Genomic DNA, 26,937 nt, shown 5'->3' with positions numbered 1-26,937 from the left:
TAACTGCTCCACATGCCAGCCAGACTCAGAGACCTGCATCCCTGGGGCCTATTATTGACCCCCATTCAACCTGGATTTATCTACGGGAGGCTGCAGACTTTGAATCAAGATTGCTTTATGCTTCTGATCCTAGCTCCAGCCCAAGCTCTAGTGTCCTATCCTGCTTAGGTTGTATATTTACCAAAGGAAGCTACATTGTAAGATGTCCTCAAGTCAGATTGGCCCGCCTGTGTTTACTTGGCAACCCTCCCCTACCAGCAACATGCACCTGAGATTCCCAAGTTATCTGCCCCCTCCCCAAAAGGGATTGGAGCCATTTTGGCCTGGCTCCTGAGCAGACCAAAGCAGTGGCCACACACACACAGGGAGGTCTGTGTTTATTCACACACTCCTGGTACAGTGAGGATGGAGGAACATTTACAAAGGACACCCCTGGGGTGAAAACATCTCCAGGGCCACAGGTGTCATCCAAAGGTGCAGAGCAGTCCTCACTTGGGTTCCCAGGGGCAGGATGCAGGGGTCCAAGGTAAAATCAGACTTGGGCCCTTGGAAGGTGATACCTTGAGAGGAGGGGTCTGCCAGAGAGCCGCCTGGGGTCAGGCCTGGGCAGACTGGCCATGTGGTTGGTTACCATGTTAGGGCTTGTTCCATCTCAGACTCAACACCCATCCTATCTGCCAGGCGCAGAAGAGCGTGGCCGAGACTGGGGGAGGGAGGGCATGAACCATGAGGGGAGCCAGTAAACAAAGAGTCGGATATAAAAATACAAATGTGCTGAGGAAGTCCCTTAGAAAGAGGCTAAGGCTGGGGTCACGCCAGACAGGGGTGGGAGAGAAGAGCAGCCTGGAGGGCTGGGCTCAGGTAGGTGGGAAGCTCATGCAAATACGCAGCCAAACATCCCTGGCTGCGCGCGCGCGCGCGCGCGCGCACGCGAATCGACCCCGGCCGGTAGCCGGCTCTGCGGACCTGACCGGCCGGAGAGGGGCGGGGCAGGGGAGTCGTGCGGGAGGGGGCGGGTCGGGGGCCGAGGGCCGTGGGTCTCTGTGTCCGTTCCGGTGTGCGGGGTGGGGCTGCGGCCCGAGGTTCTAAAGTGCATGAGCGCGGCGGCGGGCTCCAGGCCGGTCCGCGCCGCCGCTACCGCCGCCGCCGTGGTGCTGAAGCGGACAGCTCCGGAGTGCCAGGCGGCGGCGGCGGCAGCGACTCCAACCCGGAGGCGGCGCGGCCCTGCAGCCCCCGCCCGCGGGCGCCTGGGCCGGGGCGGGGGGCGCCGGCAGCCGCATAGCCGGCCCGCGCTCCTGGCCGCTGCGGGGCTGGGCCCGGAGCCCGCCGCCCGAGCCGGCGCGTCTACACTCCGGACGGCGGCTTCTCCCCCATCCCCTTCAGCACGTCGTCTATCCGGTCATCCTCGATCACCACTGCGCAGGGAGAAAGCGCGTCAGCCGCGCGGCCTCGGGGGGCGGCGGCGAGAATGGGCCCCGTGTCCTCGCGCCCCGCTCAGCTACTTCCCGTGGCCCAGCGACGCCCCTCGGATGCCCGTGCCACTGTGCCCTCCCCATCCGAATTCTCCTGTCGACTCGACCCCACCGCCGAGCCCAGTCCCCTTAGACCCTCTTCCCCTCCCGATGCAGGAACGCCCCCTCTTCCAACCAGTTGTTCTACCTCCCGGTCCAAATCCTCCCGCCGCCTGAGCTCTCCTCCATCCGAGCTGATCTTCCTTTTGCTAGTGGGAGCCCCCTCTTCAACAGACCCTCTTCTCAAACAGAATTTTCGCCTGGTCCAACCCTCTCCTCACCCTAACCCTCTCGCCGCTTGAAGCCCTCTTAAGATCCTGGCACCAACAGAGCCCCCTCCCCATGCAAACAACAAGGACAACCGAATCCCCAGCCCCGCTGTCCTTTCTCCAATCGGACGTCCCTTCGCACCCGAAGGTTCTTCCGTAGCATCCACCAATTCAGCGTTTGATCCTGAAGAAACGGCCCGTAGCCCCACGTTCCCACTTCAGGCAGCCCCAAATGCCCCGGCCGGCCCCTCCCCCTCGCCCGGGTGTCAGGACTCTACTTCCAGAGGTGGAGAGCCTCGAATCCGGGGCACTGCGTTCCCGGGAGAGGGGAAGAGAGGGACACAAGACTGCAGCGGGGGCACCACCCCCCCCCCCCCCAAACCCTGGCCGGCGAGCGGCTGGCTGCGCTGGTCTGCGGCAAGAGCTGCGGGCGCTTGGCGGGGAACCGCAGCCGGGGGGCGCCGGCGAAGGGTTTCTGGGTCAAGCGGCGACTCCGGGCCCTGGCCGCATACCTCTCTTGGCTCGGCCGATTTGGCCCAGCTTAGGGGGTCGCTTGGCTTGATTGCCCGCGAAGAAGGAGTTGGTGTCCTGCAGGCGGCAGCTGAACGAGAGGTCGGAGCCCTCGGGGTCGGCGGCGAAGCGGCCCATCTTGTCCTCACTGTAGGGCAGGATCTCGGACATGGCGGGCGCGGGGCGGGCGCGGGGCGGGCGCGGGACTGCAGCGGGGCGCGGGCGGCGGGCTAGCTGCCGGACCGGCCCTAGCTCAGCAGGGTAGCCGGCGGAAGGATGAAGTCATGCAGCATCCGGGGCTGCGGAGCCAAGCGGGGCCTCCTCCCCCGCGCCTCCGCCTCCCGGGCCGCTGGGCAGGCGGCGGCGGCGGCGGCGGAGGTGGTGACGGGGACCGGGCGGGGGCGGGGGGCGGGGGCGGCGGCGGCGGCAAGAGCGGAATGACGATGAGCGCCCGACTGCCGCAGAGCGCGGCAGGCGGGGCGCGGTGGAGGTGGGGCGGGCACCGGCCAGGGGAGAGAGGCGGGGCGGGAGCGACAGGAGCGCGCCCAGCACTCAAACGAGGGCAGGGAGTGTTAGTGGGAGGGTCCTGCACAATGGCGGGAGTGGCGGCTGGGCGAATCCTACCGGCCAACGGGTGCAGGATCTGGTCGGGAGAGGCGGGTCTGGGGAGGGGAGGGGGGCGGGAGGGAGCCCAGAAACCGAGGAGAGGGAGGAGGGTCTGGTAAGGAGCCTAGGGAGGCGAGCAAGGGGGACTGGGAATTGGCGGGCGGGTCCGGGCCAGAAGCCTGGAGCCTGGGCGGCATCTGAAAGAGGGGACCTGGGAAACGCGCTGGCGGCGGGAGAGGGAGGGAGGATCCCGTACTGGTTAGTGCTGGACTGTGAGAATCCCGCGGATTCGGGAATAGCTCAAGCGGGCGGGTGAGTGCTGTCACCGCCGTTGGCGCGTTCGTGTCGGGTTGGTCTTTAGGTCTTAAACTGTTTATCTGGAGTGCTTTTCTGCCCTGCTGTGTCTCTCTCTGCCTATCTATATGTCCCTCTATCTCTCTGTGTCTGTATCTGTCTCTGCGCCCCGTATCGCTTTGTGTCGTGGTCTCTGTCTACGTCTGTCTCGTAAGTGTCTCTGCCTTTCGTATGTCTCCATGCTTGGCCCCTGTACCTACGTGCCACTGTTGCCTCTCCTGAGTCTCTGTGTATTTCGGTCTCTTCTAGGAGGAATCTCGCTACTGGGCCGACGGGCGCTCACCAGGGTAGACCCTCAACCCTGCTGCTGAAGCCGAAACTCGGGCTCAAAGCGCCTGCCGCGCCACGCAGATCTGCTGGCTCTGGAGGCTAGGGCTGCGCGTGCTGTGTAGGAGGAAATGAATGGCGGCCACGCGGGGGGCGCCCTGGCTGCAGGTGACGCGGGGAAGCCCGGAGCGCCTGAGGACGCGGCGCCAGTCTGTGGGTATCCGGAGGCAGATGGGGAGGAACAGAGGGTACGCCTGCCGTCGTTGCGGGGAATCACGTGGCAGTTCTCGCTGCACCGACGCGAAGGCCCCCCTCTACTCTCCCTTACCCCCAGCTGGCCGTCAGCGGCAGCGTCACCTGCTTGCTAGCGCGCAGGGGCTCTGGCGCAATCATTGGCCTTGGAAGGGCGGGGAGGTCCCACACTCGGCGAAGGTGACGACAGCAATGATCTGGGTAATAATCATCCTGTACATTCTGTCCATACCCGGGGCGGAGGGGTCTCCACTGTCTCCGAAGCGCTTTACCTCCTTCCCTTCAAATCACACAGTTAGTGAAGCTGCCTGGTGCTGGGTCTCCTTCCTCCCACAGCTTCTCACCAAGAGCTACTCCTGGGGATGCAGAGGCTAATGCAATGTTGGCTGCCCTCAAGGACCAGGATTGGGGGAGGGAGTGGTCCCAGAGAATACCTCTGTGCAAGATTCACTCAAGGCCCCAGACCTGGAGTCTCATCCCTATCAAGTCCTCCTCAGCTGTATCCTGCTCTCTGGGATGAGAGCCAAAGCTGGAGGTGGAGGCCCAGCTGAATGAAAGGAGCCCTGAGACCTGGAATGACAAGACACTGGAGCTCAGGGTCACTAGGAGACAGTCCAGAAAATTCTACCCTCATTGGAAGTTGTCTAGCAATGGGTTCCAATCCTGGCCCTGCCACTTTCTGTGTGACCTTGAACTTAAGGCTTTACAATTATAGTTAAAAAAAAATACATTCATAGGACCTTGAGTTGTTTTCAAAACGTAATAGATCATTAACACTGAATATGAAAAACAAAGTTCTTTCAATTATTTTAATCTAAAAAAAATACATTCATTTTGGGGCACCTGGATGGCTCAGTTGGTGGAGTATGCAACTCTTGATCTTGGGGTTGTAGGTTAGAGCCCCACTTTGGGTGTAGAGATTACTTAAAAATAAAATCTGAAAAAAAATGTATTCACTGTACCATTAACATTTCAGGAAAACACAAAGTTACGTGAAAACTTTAATATATATCCTTCTAAGCTTTTCCTCATGTGTTTGCATACTATGCATATCTCTCTGAGACTCCATGTTCCAGTTTGAAGCATTAGAGATGATAGAACCTACATTAAGGACAGTTTTGTAGATGAAATTGTTGTCCTTATGTGAGGTGGGTTGTCTCAGGAGGTAATGAGCCTCCCTTCACCAAAAGTGCTAAAGGGACCATAAGAGTTCTTGCTAAGGATGAGATGAGAATGCTTTTGGGGAATTGAAATTATTCTCTTGTCTATCCCCAGAATGAAAAGATTGGAGGAATAACAATTTACCTTGGAATTCATTTGGTTAGCTCCTTCTTAAATAATCTTATTCCAGTTCCTTCTGTGTGTGCCAGGTCATGATTAAAGCAAAAGACCTAGGTGCAAAATCAGAATGATACTGCATTATATAAGCTACAGTTATGTTATAAAAATGTTGGGGGTATCATTTAATTTTTTTAATATTTATTTATTTATGAGAGAGAGAGAGACAGAGCACAAGAAGGGGAGGGGCAGAGAGAGGGAGACAGAGAATCCAAAGCAGACTCCAGGCTCTGAGCTGTCAGCACAGAGCCAGACGTGGGGCTTGAACTCACAAACCATGAGATATGACCTGAGCTGAAGTCAGACACTTAACCGACTGAGCCACCCAGGTGGATGGTGGAGGAGGGGGCCTTTAAATTGTGATCCTCTACTGAAAATTCTAAAGTTTTGCCTCCCTACCCATGAGATGAAAATTTGTTTTCACAGCTAATATGAAATTAAGTTTGTTTACACTTTTTTGACAGTGCATTGAATTTCTCAACTGCGAGTCCCTCAAAGCCTAGTGGACTTGATCCATATGCTCTAAACAGAATACTATGCTTTTTGTCAATTGCGTAATAATGCCACTTTTATTAAGGTGGAAACTTTAGGCCTATGTAGCAGGTTGAATAGGAAGCCCCCTAAAATTCCTGTCCACCTGGAGCCTCAGAGTATAAACTTCAATTTGGAAATAAGGTCTTTGCAGATGTAATTAATTAAACTAAGATGAGGTCGTACTGGATTAGGGTAGGCCCTAAATCCAATCACTGATGTTTTTATAAGAGGATAGATGCACAAAGGCACATACACACAGGGGAAAAGGTTATGTGAGGAAGGGGAGCCAAGCCGAGGAACACTAGGGATTGCTGGGAGCCAGGTGAAGCTGGAAGAGGCAAGAAAGGGTTCCTTCCAGAGCCTTCCCAGGGAGTATGGTCCTGCCACGACCTTGATTTTGGATTTTTCACCTCCAGAACTGTGAAACAGTAAGTTTCTGTTGTTTTGAGCCACTCAGTTTGTGGTACTTTGTTACAGCAATGCTAGGAAACAAGTACAACCTGTTACAAATATGTTTGGGTCATCTTTTTACATCTCTCATGACTATGTTTCTCCTTTCTTAAACTCTCTCTGGGGGCCCTTTGCTCCCAGCCTGTCAAAGGAAGTCCATACCATGAGGGTATTTCTGGGACTCATTCTATTTAGAAGAAACTGATTAAGTCGCAAAAAGGAATAAGGCAGATCTGTGTAGATTGACATGATAAGATCTCCAAAGCCGGCCAAATGTCACCAAATAATGAGGGTAGAGTATAATTTCATGTATGGGGAAAAAGCATACACACACATATATGCATACCCACACATACACACAGTGTGTTTAGGTATGTAATTGCATATAGAAGAAAGATATGGAAGGATACATACTAAACTACTAATAATGGTTTTCTCTGAGGATGTTACTGGGATCCTGGCAGATGGAATTTCATCTTTTTATTCTACTTCTGGAGTATATTACTTTTGCAAGAAAAAGTGTTTGATGATTTTTTTTAATTTTTTTTAACGTTTATTTATTTTTGAGACAGAGAGAGACAGAGCATGAATGGGGGAAGGGCAGAGAGAGAGGGAGACACAGAATCGGAAGCAGGCTCCAGGCTCTGAGCCATCAGCCCAGAGCCCGACGCGGGGCTCGGACGCGGGGCTCGAACTCGCGGACCGCGAGATCGTGACCTGAGCTGAAGTCGGACGCTTAACCGACTGAGCCACCCAGGCGGCGCCCCTGATGATTTTTTTTTAAAGGTTTAAAACCAATGATATAGTCCATTTACCAAACACCACACTCTGGTTCCAGACAAATCACTTGACTTAGAAGAAAGAATAATAGTTAAAAGAGCATGGAGTTTAGAATGAAATCAAGGATCTGCCTTCTACCTGATGTGTGACTTTGGGTATGTTAGTAAGCTTTCCTGTGTCTTAGGTTCCTCATCTGTAAAATAGGGACAATGATACTGCTAGACTATATCTTATTGGGTCATTGTGAAGATTAAATTAACATATGTGAAGTGCTTAGGTAAGTGCAGGACAGTAGAATTGTTAACTGTATACAGAAAAGCATAAGGAAGAAGTTAAAAGTAATCTCATCATTAGATATATTACCATTTTGTTGCTGTCCTTCCAATCTCTTTTTTAAAATCTGTGCTTTTTAGGGGTGCCTGGGTGGCCCAGTCAATTAAACGACTGAGTTGATTTTGGCTCAGGTCAGGATCTCATGGTTCAGTTGGTGAGATCAAGACCTGCTCAGGCTCTGCGCTGACAGCTCAGAGCCTGCTTGGGATTTTTTCTCTGCCCCTCGCCACTTGTGCTTGAGCACACGCTCTCTCTCTCTTTCTCTCCCAAAATAAATAAACAAAATAAATAAAATCTGTGCTTTATACTTTTTTGCTTCACAAAAATAAGATTTTGTAACCCTTTTACTCCCCCACTTAATTCTATATGGAGAACATTTCCCTATAGCATTAACTCTTCCTTTCAGTCATTTATAAATGTTGCATTGTTATCCCATTGTATGGATGTTTGATTTATTTGAGAAGACCTTTAATTTTTTTTTGTCCTCTACTCTTCTTGTTTGTTTTTGTCGTTATTACAGACAGTCCTGTGATGAACAAACGTTGTAGGAAAAAAATGATTCCAATATTTTGTAGCTCCTCCAATCAAATAGTAAATTCTGTTTCTCTCTTCCTAAATCTGGGCTTGACCATCTGACTTGCTTTGCTGTGTAGGGACATTAGCAAATGTGGGATAGGCAGAGGCTTGAAAACTGTTTATATACTGAGGCTTGCCCCATTTTTTGTTGCTAGGAATCCTGATACCACCATATGAACGAGCCTGGGTTTTCCTCCTGGAGAAGGAGACACCATACAGAGACAGGGTCCAGTCATCCCGACTGAGGCCCAAACATGTCAGTGAGGCCATTCAGCTAGGCCCTCCAGCTCTTACTGAGCTGAACCAGAACTGAACAACCACCTAGTCAACCTGCAAGAATATAAGAAATAATACATGTTTGCTATTTTGATCCACAAAGTTTGGAGAGGGTTGTTATGCAGCAAAAGCTAGTTGATACAAACATCCTATGGATAATGATTATTTCCTGGAACAATTTCCCAGAATAAGACTTTCTGGTTCAAAGGCTATATACACTTACATTTTTTGATTCATACTGCCAAAAAGTTTTATCAATTTATAAGCCACCAGCAATGTAGAGAGTGCCCATATTTCCCATTTTTGTCAACACTGGACATTATTGTGTCTTATTATCTTCATGACTACATTGTTCTTGTAAATTTAGCACATAAGCCATTGTCCATTCCCTCTCAATTCACAATCAATTTAGAGGGAAAAAAAGACCAAAAGAAAGATCATTCCTATAGGAAAAGAAGAGCAGAAAAGAGAAAGAAAAAAACAATAGAATGAGAGAAGAAAAAGAGTCAGGGTGACAAACACAGAGGAAAGAAAAGAGAATTATAGATTAGAGCAATCTCCGACCTCTCAGAGTAGGGTATTTAACATGTAATCAGGAATAGTTATGAGTCTAATAAATAACTTGAATCACGAAAGAGGCATGGAAAGGAAATGTCCATTTAGGCCAAGCCTAGTGAAACTGAGAACACTGTAAAACTAGGTACCAGTCTTTCTCATACGTGGCTGCATTTAATTCTCACAGCAACTCTCTGAGACACTGACGATTGTTCCCATTTTACAGATAAAGAAAATTAAGGGTCAGAGCTTTCAAGTCACTTGATAAAGATGATACAGCTGATAAAGCATTGAGCCCAGATTTGAGTTCAGATCTGTCCGGCTTGAAAACTGATGTGTTTCCCCTAGCCCTTTCAGAGAAAATGTGGCAGAAGACAAGCAACTAATGCTGGAAGGAAGTATAACCTCCTTTCGATTCATGTTGCCAAAGTGCTCTCCAGAAAGGAGCCAGACTTCTTGGGTTTAAATCCCAGCTCTGCTACTTATGAGTTGTGTGACTCTCAGCCTTTCTATGCCTCAGTCTGCTCATCTGTAAAATGGCTTCATAAGTGCCATAAGGGCAAACGAGTACATAGAGGTAAAGCACCTAGAACAGTGGCTGGAGTATACTAAAGTGTTATATAGGCTTGCTATTTCTATTTTGGCATTGCAGTAGGCATGGGACTATTTCTTTTCTTTTTTTTTTTTAACATTTATTTATTTTTGAGACAGAGAGAGACAGAGCATGAACGGGGGAGGGGCAGAGAGAGTGGGAGATACAGAATCCGAAACAGGCTCCAGGCTCTGAGCTATCAGCACAGAGCCTGACGCAGGGCTCGAACTCACGGACCGCGAGATCATGGCCTGAGCCGAAGTCGGACGCCCAACCGACTGAGCCACCCAGGCGCCCCGGCATGGGACTATTTCTAATGAGCCTGTTGCCAGAAGCCCTTATATAGTAGCTTCGGTTACACTCACATAGTCATGCCATGGTGGAATTTCCCACGGGCCAAGACTGCCTCTGCTAACATGTTTCCCTTCATCCAGGCTTGTAGGTGACAAGGGGAAGAGGCGAGTGCCACTGCGATGCTGCATCAGAGTGAACATGAATAACTCCAGAAACTTGTTGTGAGTGGATATCCCAGGGCCTCGCTGCTGCAGACCCCAGTATGGCTAGATGTGAAAGCTTCTTGCACAGGGAACCGCTAAACAACTTAGAACCCATCTACCTACTCTAACACCTGGGAAATAGGACAGGCTTCCTCCCGCCTTACAGTTCTCATTTCTACCTGCAGAATTTTAACAACAATAACACGAAAATAGCAGCTAACACATTGAGTGCCCTTTATATGCCAGACACTGTCCTTTGAAATAGGCACTACTCTTATTTCAGTTTTACAAGTGAGGGCATGGAGTCTGAATCCAGAATCCTTCATCCTACCTATGACACTGTACTGTCTCCTATGTCTCCAACTTGAGAGCATGCAATTGGGTGGGGGTGGGGGGGACAGGGAAGGGGGTGGAAATGCCAAAGGAAGCAATCCACATTCTTAACCCAATGCATTCATCAGCCACCCTTTCTCAGCCACAAGAGCAACCCATGTTAAAACCTTATGCAGCAAGCTGAGGACTGACGTGAGTGTTGAGAAATTGATTATGGATTTGCCCCCATTCTGAGTCTTCTCACGTCAAATTCATGAACTCTGCTGGGGAAGAGGGACGAGGATGAGGCACTTTAAAAAAAAAAAAAAAACTGTGGCAAAAAGCCTGGGCACTCTTCAGTGCAGCAGACTGCAACACCGCCAGGCCTGATTAAGGAATGACAATATGGAAGGCAGATGGCAGATGCGTAGATGCCACACTACTGCCTCTCAGTTAAATATTGCTTGGTGTTTTTTTTTTTTTTTCCTTGTAAACCTCCCAAATAAAATGGTTTGCTTTCCTTAAGTTAGAAGTGTTAGCACGTCTTTTCTTTAAATATCTGTACATGGCTGTTTTTTTCCCTGCCGATTTGTCACCATCTGTAACCCTCCCTTTGTGAGATGATCTGATGACAACAATTATCTTGGGGAGTAAAAGTGCAGTCTTGAAGCAACATGTAAGAGTGGAGTCAGAGTGTGGATTATGTGTGTGTGTGTGTGTGTGTGTGTGTGTGTTGCCCATGTACTTTGTGTGTGTGCTGTATATGTGTGCTGTGTGTGTAGAGAAGGACGGTGTAGTTTGTGTGCTGGCTCTGGGTGCCTTATCCAGGTCTACATGGTGAGTGTGCAGTGTGTATACTGTGTGTGTGCAGGGACCATGTGTTGGGCTGAGTGCCTGCCTGTGTTACTCTGGGTCTGTGTGCTCTCTGGGTAGATGCTGTATGGACCCTCTGAATGTGGGTCGACCCCCATGTTCTGCTTTGCCTATGCTGGTTGAGGAGGGGCTGTGTGGACTGCTGGGGACAGATGGTCCTCCCCAGAGCATAATTTCCCAAAGGTGTTTAAAGGGGGTGGGAGGGCCTGCAGTTCGAGGAATTGGGCCAAGAAATATCACCGGGGGTTGAGACTGGGTCAAAGGCATGGAAATTATGGGTGGCTGGCAGGAGAGTGTTGCTAGGAGGGGGGTAGGCTGATCCTGAAGAGGACAGGGGTCCTGGTGTTGCTGGAGGGTGGCCGCCGGCACCCGAGCGAGGTCCAGGTCCCGGCGCACAGGGCGGGCGGCGGGCAGCGGGCAGCGGCGGGCACGCTCCTCCCCCCACGTTACCCCCACCTCGGGCGGGGCGCCGCAGCGGGAGGGGGCTCGGGCAGGCGGGGGCGGCGGCGGCGGCGGCGGCAGCGGCGGAGCGAGGGGCTGCGGCAGAGGCCTTGATGGCGGGCGGCGGTGAGGGCTGGGGGCCAGGAGCCGAGGCCGAGGCCTGGGCAAGGGCCAGCCGCCGGGAGCCCTAAGGTGCCGCCCGCCCCGACTCCACCATGAACGTTGCGCTGCAGGAGCTGGGCGGTGGCGGCAACGTGAGTGGGAGCCCCGGGCTCCGGGGAGAGGCCTGGGTGGAGGGGGTGAGGCTGAGGGAGCAGGCGGCGTCGGCAGGGCAGGGGCTCGGGCTGGCGGTGAAAGGGCTGAGTCTCAGAGGGGGCCGCGGGTCGGGCGTGGGGGGCCCAGGCCGGCGAGCCCGGCAGGAGAGAGGGGGCCCTCACCGCAGAGAGGAGGGGGCCTGGCCAGGCCAGGGGCACTGGGGCAGGGCCGTGGCCAAAGAGCCCTCTCTGCCTGACTTCGGTTGGCGCCCCCGACTGTCTGGCAGATGGTGGAGTACAAACGGACCACGCTGCGGGAGGAAGACGCACCTGAGACCCCCGTAGAGGGCGGGGCCTCCCCGGACGCTGTGGAGGTGGGCAAGGGGGTTCTCCCTTTCTCGCCAGGCCCCAGCCCTGACAGGACGTCTGGCAGACCCAGGAGCTCTGGGCTGCCCTGGAGGGTCACCTGCCCCCACCTCCCCTCCATCTCTGGCCTCTGCGCTAGGGCTGTGGTGAGGCGATTGTAAGCCATGACGTTGCACTAAACAGGCTCAGGGCTCAACTCAGACTGCCTCATTGCCCCTGTGCCCAAAGTTGACCCCTTTAGCGTCTTTGCTCCGTGGCTCTGGAAACTGGCTGTGTCTTCACCCTTTGGGAGGACTTCTGTGAACTTGGATCCTCACCTGCAGCTTGGTAGCTCACTGTCATCCTGTGTTCCCAGGTGGGATTCCAGAAGAGGACAAGAGACCTCTTGGGCTCTCACACGCAACTGGAGCTGGTCTTAGCAGCTGTCTCTCTACTGCTGGGTGCACTGCTTCTGGGCTGCTTCGTGGCCCTGGGGGTCCAGTACCACAGAGGTAGGTGGGCCCACACCTGTCACCAGCCCTCTTGGTGTGGGGGCTCTGGCTCAAGGACCCCTAAGTTTTTCTCTGGTTGGGGCCAGTCTTCCCCCAACTTTTCTCTCTCCTCCCAACCTTCTTGCTGTCATGGCTTTCCCCAAAGCATTGTTTTCTCAGACCCACCAACAGCCCCCTTTCCCCCCACCATGTCCCCTGCCACAGACCCATCCCACAGCACCTGCCTCACAGAGGCTTGCATTCGAGTGGCTGGAAAAATCCTGGAGTCTCTGGACCGTAGTGTGAGTCCCTGTGAGGACTTTTACCAGTTTTCCTGTGGAGGCTGGATTCAGAGAAATCCCCTGCCCGATGGGCGTTCTCGCTGGAACACCTTCAACAGCCTCTGGGACCAGAACCAGGCCATACTGAAACACCTGCTTGGTGAGTGGGGCTGTCAGGGAGGCATTGTGCCAAGTACAACTCATGCCTGGAACAGGGTTTCGCATTTAGGTACTCAATAAAGGTCCATGACTGAATGACTAAGTGGGTGACTGCAAACATTCCTGGGTAGGGGATGCAGAGAGCAGGGGGTTCCTGAGAGGTGGAGATGGCTTTGAGGGGACAGATCTCTGACTATAACGAAAGGACTCTTCTCTTCACTCTGCTTGGATCACTGTTGAGGTGTGGCAGGCACGAGGGAGTCTGTGGAGCTTAGAGATCTTTGAGGGTTTCCATGGACAGGGGAGAAGAAGTCACGCTTGGCGGTTTCAGATGGTCTTCCTGAGTCTACATTAGGAGGACTGCCCCTTAACAAGGCAGGGAGAGGGACCAAGCAAGGGCCCAGGACCCCTCTCACTAGATAGCATAGCTGTCAACCACCCCACAGAAAAATGTGATCTACCCCACAGAAAACACCACCTTCAATTCAAGCAGCGAAGCGGAGCGGAAGACACAGCGCTTCTACCTATCCTGTCTGCAGGTGGAGCGCATTGAGGAGCTGGGAGCCCAGCCGCTGCGAGACCTCATTGACAAGGCAGGACCACTGGGGGAGGTCAGGATAGGTCCTGGGAGAGGATAAGCTTTGGGGGCCTCTGTGCCATAGTTTCCATTATGGTCTCTACCCAGATTGGTGGTTGGAACATCACGGGGTCCTGGGACCAGGATAACTTCATGGAAGTGCTGAAGGCAGTAGCAGGGACCTACAGAGCCACCCCCTTCTTCACTGTCTATGTCAGTGCCGACTCCAAGAGTTCTAACAGCAATGTTATCCAGGTACCATTCTGGAGAAGGGTTGAGAGGGACTGATGGACCATTGACTGACCCAGACTCCCCTTCCCTATGACAGGCAGGCTGGGGTGGCCCCACCCCCCACCCCTGCACAAGAGTCCAGGTATGTGTGTGGGGAAGGCTTACTCCCTTCATTTGCTATTGCAGGTGGACCAATCTGGGCTCTTTCTCCCCTCTCGAGATTACTACCTAAACAGGACCGCCAATGAGAAAGTAAGGAGCATCCCCAGAACACCCAACCCCACCCCTCTGTTGAGCTGGGCTGATTCCTGTTTACTTTCCCCTTTGCCAAGGGTCATAGTGGGGAAGGTGAACCTGTCCTGTCACCTAGTGAGCCAACTACCCTTCCTTCCGTCTTCCTCCCTTCACTCTTCCCTCAGTTTTTTCCTTCCTCCCTTCCATCCTTCCTTCCCTCCCTCCTCTCTTTCCCACCCTCTTTTTTTTTTTCCCTTCCCTTCCCTCTTCCCTTCTTTCCTTCCTCCCCTTTATTCTTCTAGGGAAACATTTTATAGGCCTCTACTATGTGCCAGGTGCAATGGGGGAATTCTGAGATGTACCTCCAGAGCCACTGTCACACAAAGCTTTCAATGTAGATGGCTTTATGGACCTAGATAGCTAAGAACAGGTTCAAAAGAGGGTCTCTAGGCCTCAGGAGAGATTCAGGTAGTCAGAGCTTTCCAAAGAGATTGCGTTTGAGCCGGGCCCTGTAGAATATCTAAGAGTGGGCGAGGGCATGCTGGGTAATGAGAATAGTTTAAACAAAGTCTTGAAGAAGGAAAGGCTAAGGCATTTTTGGACCATGAGAAGGGGTCCAGCTTGGCAAAATGTGGAGCTCAGAGCAGATGAGGGGCTGGACAGGTGGGTAGGAACTAGTTACAGAGGGGACCTGGAATGCCACACTGGGTTCATTGTATAGGTCTCCGAGAGCTGTTGCATGCTCCAGAGCAGGAAGGGAGCAACACAGTGAGCAGTGCTTTGGGAAGCCAGTCTGGCTGAGGTGTGACAAGTAGATGCAAGAGAGGGAGCCTGGAGATGAGTTAAGAGTCAGTTGCACTCCAGGCTCTGAGTCTGTAAGGGCCCTGATGTGGCCAGTGGCAGAGGGAATGTTAAGAAGGGCAGGATGCAAGAGACATGACCTAGTGGAAATCATGAGTTGCTGGTGGCTGGGTGTTTGGAGAAAGGAGTAGAAAGAGGAAGAGATAAAGACAGATGAGTCTATAAGCCTGAGTGATGGTGGAATGGAGCGGTCCTTGGAGAACCAGGGGTGCCTGTAAGAAGAACGATCAGGGCACGTTGGGGAAAAGGAGACAGTGTTACATCACAGAAAAAGGGCAGACTTTGAGGTCAGACCTCGATTTTAATCCCAGCCCTGCGGCTTGGTGCAAGTTGATTAAATTCTCTTGGAAGTTGTTTATTCATCTGTAAAGTGAGGATCATAGCATTTACCTCCTATGGTGCTTGTTTGGGGAGGGGGGATGCAAGCTTATACAGACACTCAGAGAGTGGGAACGACTTGTTTTAGATGTGTGGTTGTGAAGGATCCAGACAATGTCTAGATGTCTAGATGGAAAGGTCAGCAGGCAGCTGTGGAAGCTGGGTGGAGTCCTGGAGACAGGATGAGGCTGGAGGGAGCCGAGGACTTCAGGGCCATCTCCTTAAAAACCTACACAAAGGCCTAGGAGAAGTGAGGGGCAGAGGTAGAATACAGAAGGGAAAGAAGAATATCCCTGTATTTTAAGGGCAGTGGGAGAAAGACAGCCAGTGAGGTAGACTGCTGTGGAGTAAAACAACTGCTAGAGTCATTTGTCCCTTCATTGGTTTTCAAACACTGAGCATTCCTCAGGCAGACCCTCCTCCTGGCATGTGGTCAGCAAGACATTGCCTTTGGCCTCTAGGTGGGGGAGGAGACAGGAAATGGCTCAGTGCACAGTTCTCCTGTGTGAAGTTGCTGGGACTGTCACAGAGGAGAAGCATAGTGTTCTGAGACTGAGCGTCACAGGGAACCAGCCTAGTCCTAGGGTAACAGCAGGCTGCAGTGAAAGGAGAGGGTTTAGGCAAAGGGAAAAGCTTATGCAAAGGCTGTGAGGTGGGGAGGCATATAACCTATTGATGGACCAGAGAGGGGTAGGAGGGGAGTGGGCCAAGGCCTTCTGGACAGGTATGTAGATTCATATTGTGCATGACCCCTGTGGGTCAGATTTAGCACTTATTCCAAAAGAAATAGAAAAGGAAACTCATCAAAACTGAGACTGGCAGGGCATCTGGGTGGCTCAGTCAGTTGGGTGTCAGACTCTTGGTTTCGGCTCAGGTCATGATCTCACGGTTCGTGGGATTAAACCCCATGTTGGGCTTTGTGCTGCAGCATGGAGCCTGCTTGGATATTCCCTCTCTCCCTCTCTCTCTGCCTCTCCCTTGCTCATGTTCTCTCTCTCTCTCTCTCTCTCTCTCTCTGTCCCTCAAAATAATTTAATATACATTTTTAAAATACCACATTGGGAGTGGCATGAACAGATATGTGGTTTGACATCACCTGAGTCAGGAGAGGAGAGAATTTTGAGAATTCAGGAGAGAACCACAACAACCAGGAACTGGCAGGAGAAAGCTTCAGTTTGGCTCTCAGTGTGTTGCTGGATTGTCTCGAGTAGGAAGTCTGTGCCAGCATCTAGTGGAAGCTGTAGCATAAAAGGTTCACATAGGATAAAAACTTAGGAGTAAATCAGGGTTCAGGAAAGTCTCAGGGTAAATCTTCAGCTAAAGGTAGGGTGAGAAAGGGGTAAGTGAGGTGGGTAGGGGCAGGGCATAGTCAGGGTGACTGGTTGAGTCAACCATTCCCCTCAGGACCTGGGATGACTGGGACTGGTCCTCAAATCTCTTCCTCTGACATCAGCAGCAAGGGAGAGGAGAGGTGGGAGAAAGAAATTTTGAGGTGCAGGGAATGGATATTAAATGGATATTTAATGGATTTTAAAACTTTTCAATAGAGTGGAAGAGGAGACGGCCTTTGGTGATTAAGGGAGCTCAGGGTGGGGCTTCAGGGCCGGAGTGAGGAGTGGCCCTGGGAGGAGGGCCACAGGGAGTTGGTGCTGAGTGGTGCTGAGGGTCTGTTTGCAGGTTCTCATCCTTTCATTCAACAAATATTTATTGAACACCTACTATGTGCCAGATGCTGGGCTAGAGCCTAAGACTACAGTGGAGAAGAGAGAAAATAGTCCCTACCTCATTCAGCTCAAGTGCCAGCAGGGGCTGAAGCAACACAAGTGCCTCCTGGGCCTGGGTAGTGCTGGGGCACCGGCCCTGGAACCGTCAGGCCTGAGCCACATTTGGATTCTGCCATCTGCTAGTTTGTGATATGAGTCAAGTCATGTAACCTTCCCAAGCTTGTTTCCCCGTCTGGAAAATGGAACTAATACCCACTATATGGAGCTGCAGTGAGAGGGGAAAAAGGACACATCACTTATAGAACCCTAGCAGAGTCTGATACGTGTGTTTACATGTGGTCATATGTATTTCTTTTCTGCTCTTTTCTCCCCCTTAGAGACTAGAGGGGAGCTGAGAAAGCAGCAAGGTTGAGGCCTGGCTGGATGGGAGACGGAAGGCCATTAAAGCTACTGTGACTAAATTCCCCATGGGGTCCACTCAGTTGTTAAGTGAAGACATGTGGTCACTGATGTGCTGGAAAAATAGAAGGGTTTTAGGAAATAAGAAGGCAGAGCAGTGTGGGAAGCATGTCTATCTACTGGATGAATATTTACAGGGCACTTGTTCAGTGGTAGGCCCCATTCTAGGCCCTAGGGGTAGAAGGGTGACTAAGTTGCTGTAACTTGGAACAGTGCTCTCCTGCACTAACCTTCTCATTTGGGAAATAACTGATCAACAAGCGTGCAAATAAATAAACAAGATCCTAGCAGGTACTGGTAAGCAGTATGACAGAAATAAAACAGGATCGTCCAAGAAAGCTTCTGTGAGGAGAATCCGCAGAAGAGATGGTAAACAGAGGTGGGGGCCAGAACAGGCCCTCTCAGCCTTGCGCAGGACCTGTTGCTGGGCTCTGAGGATGACTCAGGGCCTTGACAGGTGCTTACTGCCTACCTGGACTACATGGAGGAGCTGGGGATGCTGCTGGGTGGACGGCCAGCCTCTACACGGGAGCAGATGCGACAGGTGCTGGAGCTGGAGATTCAACTGGCCAACATCACAGTACCCCAGGACCAGCGGCGGGATGAGGAGAAGATCTATCATAAGATGAGCATTGCGGAGCTGCAGGTGGGGCCTGGGAGGAACAGAGACAGCTGGGAGGGGCCAGGCCCTGGGGCAGACCTCCCAGCTTCCCTTCCTGTCATCTTTCTGAGGCAGCCAATCGGTTCCTCATTTGCTCGCTTCTGTGAGCTTCCCAGCTGCACTGTTACTATCCTGGAAAGAAAAGTGGTGTCCATTTTAGGCCACCTCTCACTAGGACATCTCTTGGTCCTCCTTCATGTTGCCTGGGGATGCATAGAGGGATTATATTAAAAATCTATAACAATTTGTACAAGATGTCCACAAAACAATCAGAAGAAATTTGGAAGCATCTCCTTTAGTTGCCAGGAATCAACACTTTAGTTGGATTATGGAGATTTTGGATGGGGGAGGGGAGGGTTCTGGAAGGAGAGACCAGTTATGTAGGGACTCTGGGTGGTATTTTATCGATGGTTATGAAAATATTTGAATATCTATGCCCCCGCTGAGTATTACATAGAGTGCTTTTTCTTGTATAATAACTGATTGGGCTCCCAGACTGAGGAGTGCTCAGGCCTGGAAAAGGGTTTATTATAGGAAGGGGCTACCAAGCAGCTAATAGATGTTGCCATGGTAATGAGAAGGGCTCCCAGGCTCCAGCATATCAGTGGGGCAGGGGTCTGCTGGAAGCCAGGAGTGTAGGCAAGGAGGCTTTAGATTTTTTTTTTTTTTTTTTTTTTTTTTTTTTTTTTTTTTTTTTTTTGCTTGTAGGCCCTGGCACCCTCCATGGACTGGCTGGAGTTTCTATCTTTCTTGCTGTCACCGCTGGAGCTGGGTGACTCTGAGCCCGTGGTGGTGTATGGGAAGGATTATTTGCAGCAGGTGTCAGAGCTCATCAACCACACAGAGCCAAGGTTGGGGGGAGCCCAGAGTGTGGGAGGTGGGACTCAGAGCTCCATGCAGGTCCAGGCAGGGACTGGGCATGGGGGACTGTCACAGCCAGACACAGAGCAGCATTTGACAAGGTCCTGGACCTTCCAAACATCAAAAGAGAATGTCTGCAGGCTATTCCCATCGGGTGAGGCTTCAGGGGGCCCATTTGTGCTCTTTATTCCCACACCTTCTCCAAACTGACTTCTGCAGGCAGGTGTGTGGTCCCAGGGGAGAGAGAGAGATTCTGGGACAGCTCCTGCATATGCCTCTCAGGACTTCCGTTGCCTGCACATTCATGGAGCAGATTGGGGGTGAAAATGGTACCCCACCTGCCCTTCCCTTATGTCTGCTCTGGATGCCAGTGTCCTGAACAATTACCTGATTTGGAACCTGGTGCAGAAGACAACCTCGAGCCTGGACCACCGCTTTGAGTCTGCACAAGAGAAGCTGCTGGAGACCCTCTATGGCACCAAGAAGGTGGGCTTTCTGACTCTGTCCCCACCTTCCAGTCCAGCCTAGCTGACTGTCAGGCACCATTTGCCTCATGGTATAGTATGGAGCACAGGAGTAGGAATCAAGATGACTTGGGTGTCAATCCCAACTCCTCCGTTTTTTAGCCTATGGGACCTTGGGCATGTCACCCAGCCTCTCTGACTCTCCATTTGCTGGTGTGTGAAGCAGGAGTACCTTGTAGGGTTGTCTTGAGGACTGAGTTAATGTAAGTGAAGCACCTACCCGGTACATGGTACGTAGAGGCATTCAGCTTTGATGATGATGGTTAAAAAGATAAATAAATGCAGTTCTTAGTTTCAAGATACCCCATTAAGTGGGGAAAATGGACACGTAACCAAACATGGTATTTTGGGGTGGTAAGTGCTCACACTGTGTGAAAGAACTTTGTGCTATAGAACAGAGGAAGGGATAGTACATTCTACCTGGGGGAGGAGGCAGCATTAGGAAAGACTTTTATGAAGAGGTGACGTTTGAGGTAGTTCACCAAAGGAGCAAGGGAAAAGGGCACTCTGGTCAGAAAGAATAGCATGTGTAAATTCCTAGAGGCAAGGAGCATTGTGGGTTTGCATGTGCTCTGGTATGAGCTTGCAAACGGGGCAGCTGAGAGGCTGAGGGGGGTGAGGTGGGCCTGGGGCAGTCCCTGAAGGGACCTGAATGTTCCATTAAGAAGTCACGCCTAAAAAAAAAAAAAAAAGTCAGGCCTCAATTCTTTCAGTAATGGGCAACCATGGGATGATTTTAAGCAGAAGAATAACCCAGTTAGATTTGTGTATCGGGTAGTCTTTCTGGAAGCTAAATGGAAGATGGAGGGGAGTGTCACGGGAGGGGGAGAGGGATGAGAATGAAATCAGAGTGTCTAGTTAGGAAGTGACTGCAATCTTGGGCTGGAGGTGAGAGTGTTGTAGGGCAGGGAAGTGGCAATGGGGTGGACAGGGGAGATGACTAAGAAGTAGAAGTGGTAGCCTTGGTGATGGATTGAATGTAGGGGTGGGGGATGGAGGAGTCTGGTGACTTTTGCAGGTTTCTTGCATGAGGGACTGACTGGATATAAGGCTGCGATATGAGCAAAGAAACTTCTGGACCCCAGTGGGCCTCTTAGAAACTTAAGAGGAGGAGAGTACTGAGCACGGAGTAGGCAGCACACATGTTCCTCCTGCAGTTTTGCTGCTGGGGTTGGCACATTTTTCCATTCTGCCCTTTATTTTCCCCGGAGTCTGAGGGAGAGACGGCAGCTCCCCAAACCCAGGCTTTCATTGTTCAGAGCTGAGAGGGCTGGCCCCAGAGACAGAGAGGAGAGCAGCCCAGACGGAGAGCATAGCCATCTCTGGGAGGCCTGGCTCTTTGTCCCTTACAGTCCTGCACACCAAGGTGGCAGACCTGTATCTCCAACACGGATGACGCACTTGGCTTCGCTTTGGGCTCCCTCTTTGTGAAGGCCACGTTTGACCGGCAAAGCAAGGAAATTGTGAGTCTTCAAGGTCCTTCCAATAATACCCCTTGTTTTAGTTAAAATTCACTGTTCGTTCATGTGTGTACATAGAGGGGGTGAAAAACTGAAAGGAAATTCATCAATAAATGGACAGTATTTTGGTGGTGGGATTGAGGGGTTCTTTTTGTCCTTTAAAGTTCTCTGTATTTTCCAAATGTTCTGCAATGAGTTTATGTTGCCTCTCCAGTTAGAAAAATAATACTTATTATTTATTAGGAGATGATAATGAATGTGCTTAAAGTATTATCTACAAGACTGTTTATTGCAGGGTGGTTTATAATAGGTGAAAATGAAAACAACTTAAATGTCTAATCATAGGGGACTGGAAGAAAGATTGTGGTTAGAGTGGGTTGTGAGGCAGCCTTAAAGCTCATGATATAGTGTTAAGTGAAAAGAAGTAGCTTACAAAATATATGTATGTTACACAATATAATTCTGTGTTATATATGTATACCTGGGCAGGGAAAGACATTCAAAGTATATAATCAAAAGTTAAGAGGGCTTATCTCTGAGTGATGGGGTTATAAGTGGTCTATATTCTTCTTCAACTTTTCTCAATTTCCCAAATTTTCTTTTTTCTTTTTCTTTTTTAAGTTTTCTTTATTTATTTAGAGAACGTACACGCATGTAGGGAGGGGTAGTGAGAGAGGGAGAGAGAGAATCCCAAGTGGGCTTCATGCTGTCAGCACAGAGCCCGATGCAGGGCTCGATCCCACGAACCATGAGATCATGACCTGAGCCAAGATCAAGAGTTGGCCACTTAACCAACTGAGCCACCTGGATGCCCTTAATTTCCCAAATTTTCTGCTCTTAATGCCTTCCTTTCATTTTCAGATAAAAATCAGTGTACTGTATTAAATTATATTTCTTCAGTTAACTTATTGTCAGTTAAAATTCTTGATCAATGAGAAAAAGAGCCACCCACCATCTCAGCACCTTCACAAATAGTGTTTCCTTTTCATCTTCCCAAGATGCTCAGCCTTATTTCGAGAGTCTGGGCACTCCCCTGGAAGGACAGGGATGGGACACTAGGGTGGACAGGGAGAAAGAACGCATCAGTGTGAGTGGAAGCCGACTTGTGCCTGCTCCCTCGCAGGCTGAGGGGATGATCAGCGAGATCCGGAGTGCCTTCGAGGAGGCCCTGGGGCAGCTGGTTTGGATGGATGAGAAAACCCGCCGGGCAGCCAAGGAGAAAGTGAGCCGTAGCAAGGGTTGGGGCGCCATCTTCAGGTGGGAATGGAGGACACAGTTTTTTGGAGGGAGACTGGGGAGGGAAACCCTAACCTAGTCTCTTCAGGCAGATGCCATCTATGATATGATTGGTTTCCCGGACTTCATCCTGGAGCCCAAAGAGCTGGATGATGTTTATGACGGGGTGAGTACTTCTGCTCACCAGTGCTGAATTTCATCTAGGGGAGCGGGGGTGGGGGCTCTATTCTTGGCTCAGTAATTGGGGCTCAAACACTGGGAGGGAAGGAGGTGGATTTTGGTTCCTTTCAGAGGCAAGTATGGGCAACTGACATTGTTCAAATGCTGGCTCTGTGCCAGGCCACAGGCCAGGGATGGGTGGAACGCAGTGTTCGCAAATCCTGTTTCTACTTCTACCTAACTGGGTAACCTTGAACGAGTTATGTAACTTCTCTGGGCCTCAGTGTCTTCATTTGTAAAATGGGGACCCTAGCAGTACCTACCTCATAGGGTTGTTGTGAGAATAGAAGGAGGTAGTATGTAAATATTGGTGATTCTTATTTCTTAAATATTTTGCTCTTACTTTGCAGTTGAGGAAACAGAGGCTTAGAGAGGTGCTAATTAGTAGCCAAACTGGGACTATTATCTTCTCCAACATGTTGTCTTGCTTGCTTTCTGCTTCTCACCACTCCCACAGTATGAAGTCTCTGAAGATTCCTTTTTCCAGAACATGTTGAATTTGTACAATTTCTCTGCTAAGGTGATGGCTGACCAGCTCCGCAAGCCTCCCAGCCGGGACCAGTGAGAATGGGGGGGCTGTAGACGCTTGGGGCAGCAGGAGAGGTAGGGGAGATTTCCAGGGCTGGGGAAGGGGGTGGCAAGACATTTCAACCAGAGGCGCAAGGTCTTTGCAGGAGATAGGTCAAGGCTGCTGGGCTGGGAGGGGCATCAGGAGAGTCAGGAGCCTCAGCCTCTCCCTTTTGCTCTCCCAGGTGGAGCATGACGCCCCAGACGGTGAATGCCTACTACCTTCCAACCAAGAATGAGATCGTCTTCCCTGCTGGCATCCTGCAGGCCCCCTTCTACACCCGGAACCACCCCAAGTGTGTCTGAGGCAGGAGGGGCTGGGTCCTGGGGCTTGGGCCTGCGGATGAGCTGAGCGCAGGGCTGGAGGTGGGATCCAGAAGTTCCCCTACCATGTCCTCATGCAGCATTCCTCACCTACCAGGGCCCTGAACTTTGGTGGCATCGGCGTGGTGATGGGCCATGAGTTGACACATGCCTTTGATGACCAAGGTAGAGGCCCACAGAGTTGCCCCCTCCAGCCTAGAATTCCTGGTGGTTCTTGTGAGGCCTTGGGATATTGGGAGCAGGCCACACGGACCCTGGAGTCTGTGGACTAGGGCTGGTGGAAGGCTGCTCTGGTCTTGGTGTGGTGCAAAGGTTATTTCTTCTCAGGGCGCGAATATGACAAGGAAGGGAACCTGCGTCCCTGGTGGCAGAATGAGTCACTGGCAGCCTTCCGGAATCACACGGCCTGCATGGAGGAGCAGTACAGCCAGTACCAGGTCAATGGGGAGAGGCTCAACGGCCGCCAGACGCTGGGGGAGAACATCGCTGACAACGGGGGACTTAAGGCTGCCTATAACGTGAGTGGCCTGGTGGGCCTCTGGTGGCTGAGGCTCACCCACCCTGGGGGACATGGGCAGCGGGTGGAGGTGGTGGGCTACCCCTGATGGCCTTGCCCGTCCTGTGCCTGACCCCAGGCTTACAAAGCGTGGCTGAGAAAGCACGGGGAGGAGCAGCAGTTGCCAGCTGTGGGGCTCACCAATCACCAGCTCTTCTTTGTGGGATTTGCCCAGGTATTGCCCTCCTAGGAGGCCTGGGGCCTGCCCCTCTCCCGCTCCCTCCTGGGCATGTCATTAGAAGTCTGGGGCATGCAGGAAAGGGACTGGGAAATAGGGCTGAAGTTGGGGTATGGAAGGTGGTCTGGGAAGGCCTGGTGCCCAGAGCTTCTCAGCTGGGGCTTGTGAAAGCATGCAGAGAGGCCTGAGGAAGGAGAACTCTTCAGGCTTTTGCAGATCTCAAAGGGCGAGGCTGTCCTGCTTGAGGGGCGGCGGGTAGGGAGCAGGATTGATCCCTGCCACGTTCCTGTGAGGTGGCTGTGGAGGAGGCAGCTGAAGCTTGGGGACAAAGTGGCTCATCCAGGGCTACCCAGGAATAAAGGAAATGGCAGAGCAAGTCTCCTTGCTCAGGGTCTCCTGAAGGTACTTTGCACTCTGGCAGGCAGCCTCTGGGGTCCACGCTTCTTCCACTCGGATGCATCCAATCTGGGCAACCCACTGTCCAGGGCACCTCTGAAAGGCCTTCAAGGAGTTTGGGAGGGAGGGCATGCTTCCTTCCTTTGGTGCTGATAGCAAGGGGTTATAGCTGAGATGCTGGGTGTGGTCTGGAGACCTCTTGAGCAGAGAGGCTGGGGGTAGTGGTGGTTTGCGTCCCTGGGATGGCTCGGCTGCAGCCAAGTCTGTGGCCCTGCCCGCACTAGACACCATATGTCCCCGTGTCTGTCCTGGCCTGCAGGTGTGGTGCTCAGTCCGCACACCCGAGAGCTCTCACGAGGGGCTGGTGACCGACCCCCACAGCCCTGCCCGCTTCCGCGTGCTGGGTACTCTCTCCAACTCCCGTGACTTCCTGTGGCACTTCGGCTGCCCTGTCGGCTCTCCCATGAACCCAGGGCAGCTGTGTGAGGTGTGGTAGACGTGGGATTGGGGAGAATTGGCTGGCTGTTGCCAGGGCCTGGGGCAGCTCGCCGGGCAAGGATGTTCGCTCCAGGTTTAGAGAGGTCAAATGCCAGCTCCTCACCACAGGTGACTTGAGTCCCGGTCCTCCCTCAAACACCACATTGTGCCTCTGCTTTGGGGGTACCCCTGCCTCCAGCGGAGCCCCCACCATTCACTGTGACATCCTTCCATGTCACCCTGCCTGGAAGAGGCCTGGGTGGGGGGCACCAGTTCCCGCAGGAAGGAGTCTGCCTCTTCTGGTCTTAAGATCACTTGACTTGGTGGCCTTGGGACCTGCTGTGCCTGCTGTACTCTGACCACACAGGGTCTGGGGTGGTGTGCCTCCCATGCTTCTCCCAGAGGCTCACTCAGTGTCCACTTGGGAGTGGATTCAGCTCCTTTCAGCTCCCCCTCAGGGGCTGTCCCCCACCCCATGTTCCTCATGCTGCTGCTCCCAATACTCCTGCCAACCCTCATTGACAGACCAACTGTACTCAGCTCTTAGTGGAAGCCTGAGGGCCTTTACAAGCCCTCCTGCTGCATCCTGGTTTCCCTGGGCTCAGGGGAAGTATGTGTGGTGTGTATGTATAGGGGATGCTGGTTCCTGTGTCTTGGGGCACAAGTCTTAGGGGATGACTATCTTCCCTGGCCCAAGCAGAAAAGCAGATAGAACAGGGAGAGAGAAAGATAGAGTTTATTTTTACAGGGGAGAGGGTGGGGAGGGAGGGGTCTTGGCCCTGTAGGACCCTGTGCAAATAAATAGACAGACATCAGTCAGCCTGTCTCTTCCTTCAGTCCTGTTTTCATTTATTCATTTACTCATTCCACCAACATTTATCAAGCACCTTCTATATGCCAGGCACGCTTCTAGATACTCATTTACTCAGTCGCCAGACACAGGGGACGGAAATATGAAGCCCCCAAGAAGACAGAGAAAGAGAGTCAGGATGAAAGAATGGAATGAAGTTGAGTTTGGCCGGGTGGAGTACTTTCTCTGGTGGTCATATCTTCATCACTGGAAAGATATGCCACTGCCCTCCACTGGTGCATCCAGCCAGGCCTAACACTGAGTCTGGGTAACTACTGGGCCAAGGTCAGCTTGGAAGATGGGTGGCCCTTACCCTACAGTGGAGGAAAGCCCTGGCCAAGGTAGCATGCCATTCCCTGGAGCTCAGAACACTGTTTCTGCTTATGGCCAAGAAGACATGCATTTCTCCATAGCCTCAGTACTCCTGAGAGTCACTTACCCACCACACACCCCCATCAAGGCCTACCAAGAGTTAGGCAGAGACCGTGGGTCTGGCTGCCACCCTCCTGAGCAAGGGAGGGGAAAAAGAGCATTTACTGAATACCTCTTGTGTTCCAGGCACCTCTGCTAAGTGCCTCATTTTTTTATTCATTCACTTATTAATTTATGCATTCATGGGTTTATTATTTTTTTAAAGCACATTTGTTACCCACGGTGTGCCAGGCATGGGCGACGCAAAGATGAAGATGGTTCCTTCCCTCAGGTTGTTCTACTGGTGATTTCACCTTCATGAGCTCATCTGATCCCCATAGCAACCATATTTTATAAGTGCTCCAGTTTCCATTTTACAGATCTAACCCTCAGTACTTCACTACCGTTAAAGAGGCCTGGATTGAAATTGAAGCTTGGAAAGCTGTAGGAGCTTGAGCTTGTTCCCTCTAACCTCCACGAGCCCCAGTTTCTTTGTCTGAAAAATGAGAACCAGAGCAAGACAGTGGAAAGAATCATCACAGTTGCCTTTAAAACTCAGTGCTCTCCAAAGTCTAAACAGAGGTGTGTCTGTTGAGTTTGGAAGGGTAAGTGAAGCTCTGGCAGGGATTACTGCTGAGGCCCTGATCCCTGGGTATTGGCACATGTGCCCCACAGTCTGTGTCCTGTCCCCATAAAGAGCTGTATGTGGGCCCCTGTCATGTTACTTGGAGGTGCTGCCTGCTCAGAAAGGAAGACGGTGGCCTCAGGATCTCTAAGACCAAGGGAAAACATGGCTGAGCCTCTGAAAGCAGGACTCTGGGAGAGACAGCAAAGTGTACTGGAGAGAAGAGGGCCATCATGCCTGGAGACCTGGTTCTGGTTCCAGCTCTGCCACTT

At 51.8% G+C, this 26,937-nt stretch overlaps 2 protein-coding genes and 1 long non-coding RNA gene across 5 annotated transcripts in view; 2 read left to right on the top strand and 1 right to left on the bottom strand.

Moving 5' to 3' along the window:
* ECE2 (endothelin converting enzyme 2) overlaps positions 1 to 25,551 on the top strand; it is a 32,120-nt gene extending 6,569 nt beyond the window's left edge. The window contains exons 1-19 of one of the 3 annotated variants that reach the window (XM_019463364.2): positions 11,376 to 11,580; positions 11,868 to 11,954; positions 12,302 to 12,437; positions 12,642 to 12,857; positions 13,325 to 13,449; positions 13,542 to 13,688; positions 13,851 to 13,916; positions 17,778 to 17,966; positions 18,690 to 18,832; positions 19,214 to 19,328; positions 20,719 to 20,829; positions 21,950 to 22,048; positions 22,151 to 22,228; positions 22,739 to 22,842; positions 23,034 to 23,144; positions 23,270 to 23,337; positions 23,500 to 23,690; positions 23,808 to 23,903; positions 24,622 to 25,551. In XM_019463364.2, coding sequence (XP_019318909.1) covers positions 11,542 to 11,580; positions 11,868 to 11,954; positions 12,302 to 12,437; positions 12,642 to 12,857; positions 13,325 to 13,449; positions 13,542 to 13,688; positions 13,851 to 13,916; positions 17,778 to 17,966; positions 18,690 to 18,832; positions 19,214 to 19,328; positions 20,719 to 20,829; positions 21,950 to 22,048; positions 22,151 to 22,228; positions 22,739 to 22,842; positions 23,034 to 23,144; positions 23,270 to 23,337; positions 23,500 to 23,690; positions 23,808 to 23,903; positions 24,622 to 24,798 — 2,298 coding nt within the window. In that variant the 5' untranslated portion in view covers positions 11,376 to 11,541 and the 3' untranslated portion in view covers positions 24,799 to 25,551. Of the gene's footprint in view, positions 1 to 11,375; positions 11,581 to 11,867; positions 11,955 to 12,301; positions 12,438 to 12,641; positions 12,858 to 13,324; positions 13,450 to 13,541; positions 13,689 to 13,850; positions 13,917 to 17,777; positions 17,967 to 18,689; positions 18,833 to 19,213; positions 19,329 to 20,718; positions 20,830 to 21,949; positions 22,049 to 22,150; positions 22,229 to 22,738; positions 22,843 to 23,033; positions 23,145 to 23,269; positions 23,338 to 23,499; positions 23,691 to 23,807; positions 23,904 to 24,621 lie in introns of those variants that run through there. The other 2 variants (XM_019463367.2, XM_019463365.2) reach the window with 2 other exon arrangements.
* Positions 361 to 2,865, bottom strand: CAMK2N2 (calcium/calmodulin dependent protein kinase II inhibitor 2). The gene is made up of 2 exons (XM_019463377.2): positions 2,293 to 2,865; positions 361 to 1,415 (listed from the first exon to the last, which is right to left on the bottom strand). The coding sequence occupies exons 1-2, from the start codon at positions 2,459 to 2,461 to the stop codon at positions 1,345 to 1,347; spliced, it is 240 nt and encodes a 79-aa protein (XP_019318922.1). The 5' UTR covers positions 2,462 to 2,865; the 3' UTR covers positions 361 to 1,344.
* Positions 3,074 to 5,407, top strand: LOC128777277 (uncharacterized). The gene is made up of 2 exons (XR_008422501.1): positions 3,074 to 3,208; positions 3,500 to 5,407. It is a non-coding gene; the product is annotated as an uncharacterized LOC128777277 (long non-coding RNA).
* Positions 25,552 to 26,937: the final 1,386 nt, after the last annotated feature.

The sequence above is a fragment of the Panthera pardus genome, unplaced genomic scaffold, assembly GCF_024362965.1.
Source record: "Panthera pardus isolate Hobbes unplaced genomic scaffold, ASM2436296v1 HiC_scaffold_16, whole genome shotgun sequence".
Lineage (NCBI taxonomy): Eukaryota > Metazoa > Chordata > Mammalia > Carnivora > Felidae > Panthera > Panthera pardus.
Note: the sequence above shows the minus strand (reverse complement) of the source record. Positions and strands in the feature narration are given on the sequence as shown.

Bases quoted from the DNA above. Each gene is read 5' to 3' on its own strand.
- CAMK2N2 (XM_019463377.2), bottom strand. From the start codon at position 2,461: ATGTCCGAGATCCTGCCCTACAGTGAGGACAAGATGGGCCGCTTCGCC. The intron at 1,416-2,292 runs GTATGCGGCCAG...CTCCCTGCGCAG, and splicing joins AATCGGCCGAGCCAAGAGAG to TGGTGATCGAGGATGACCGG.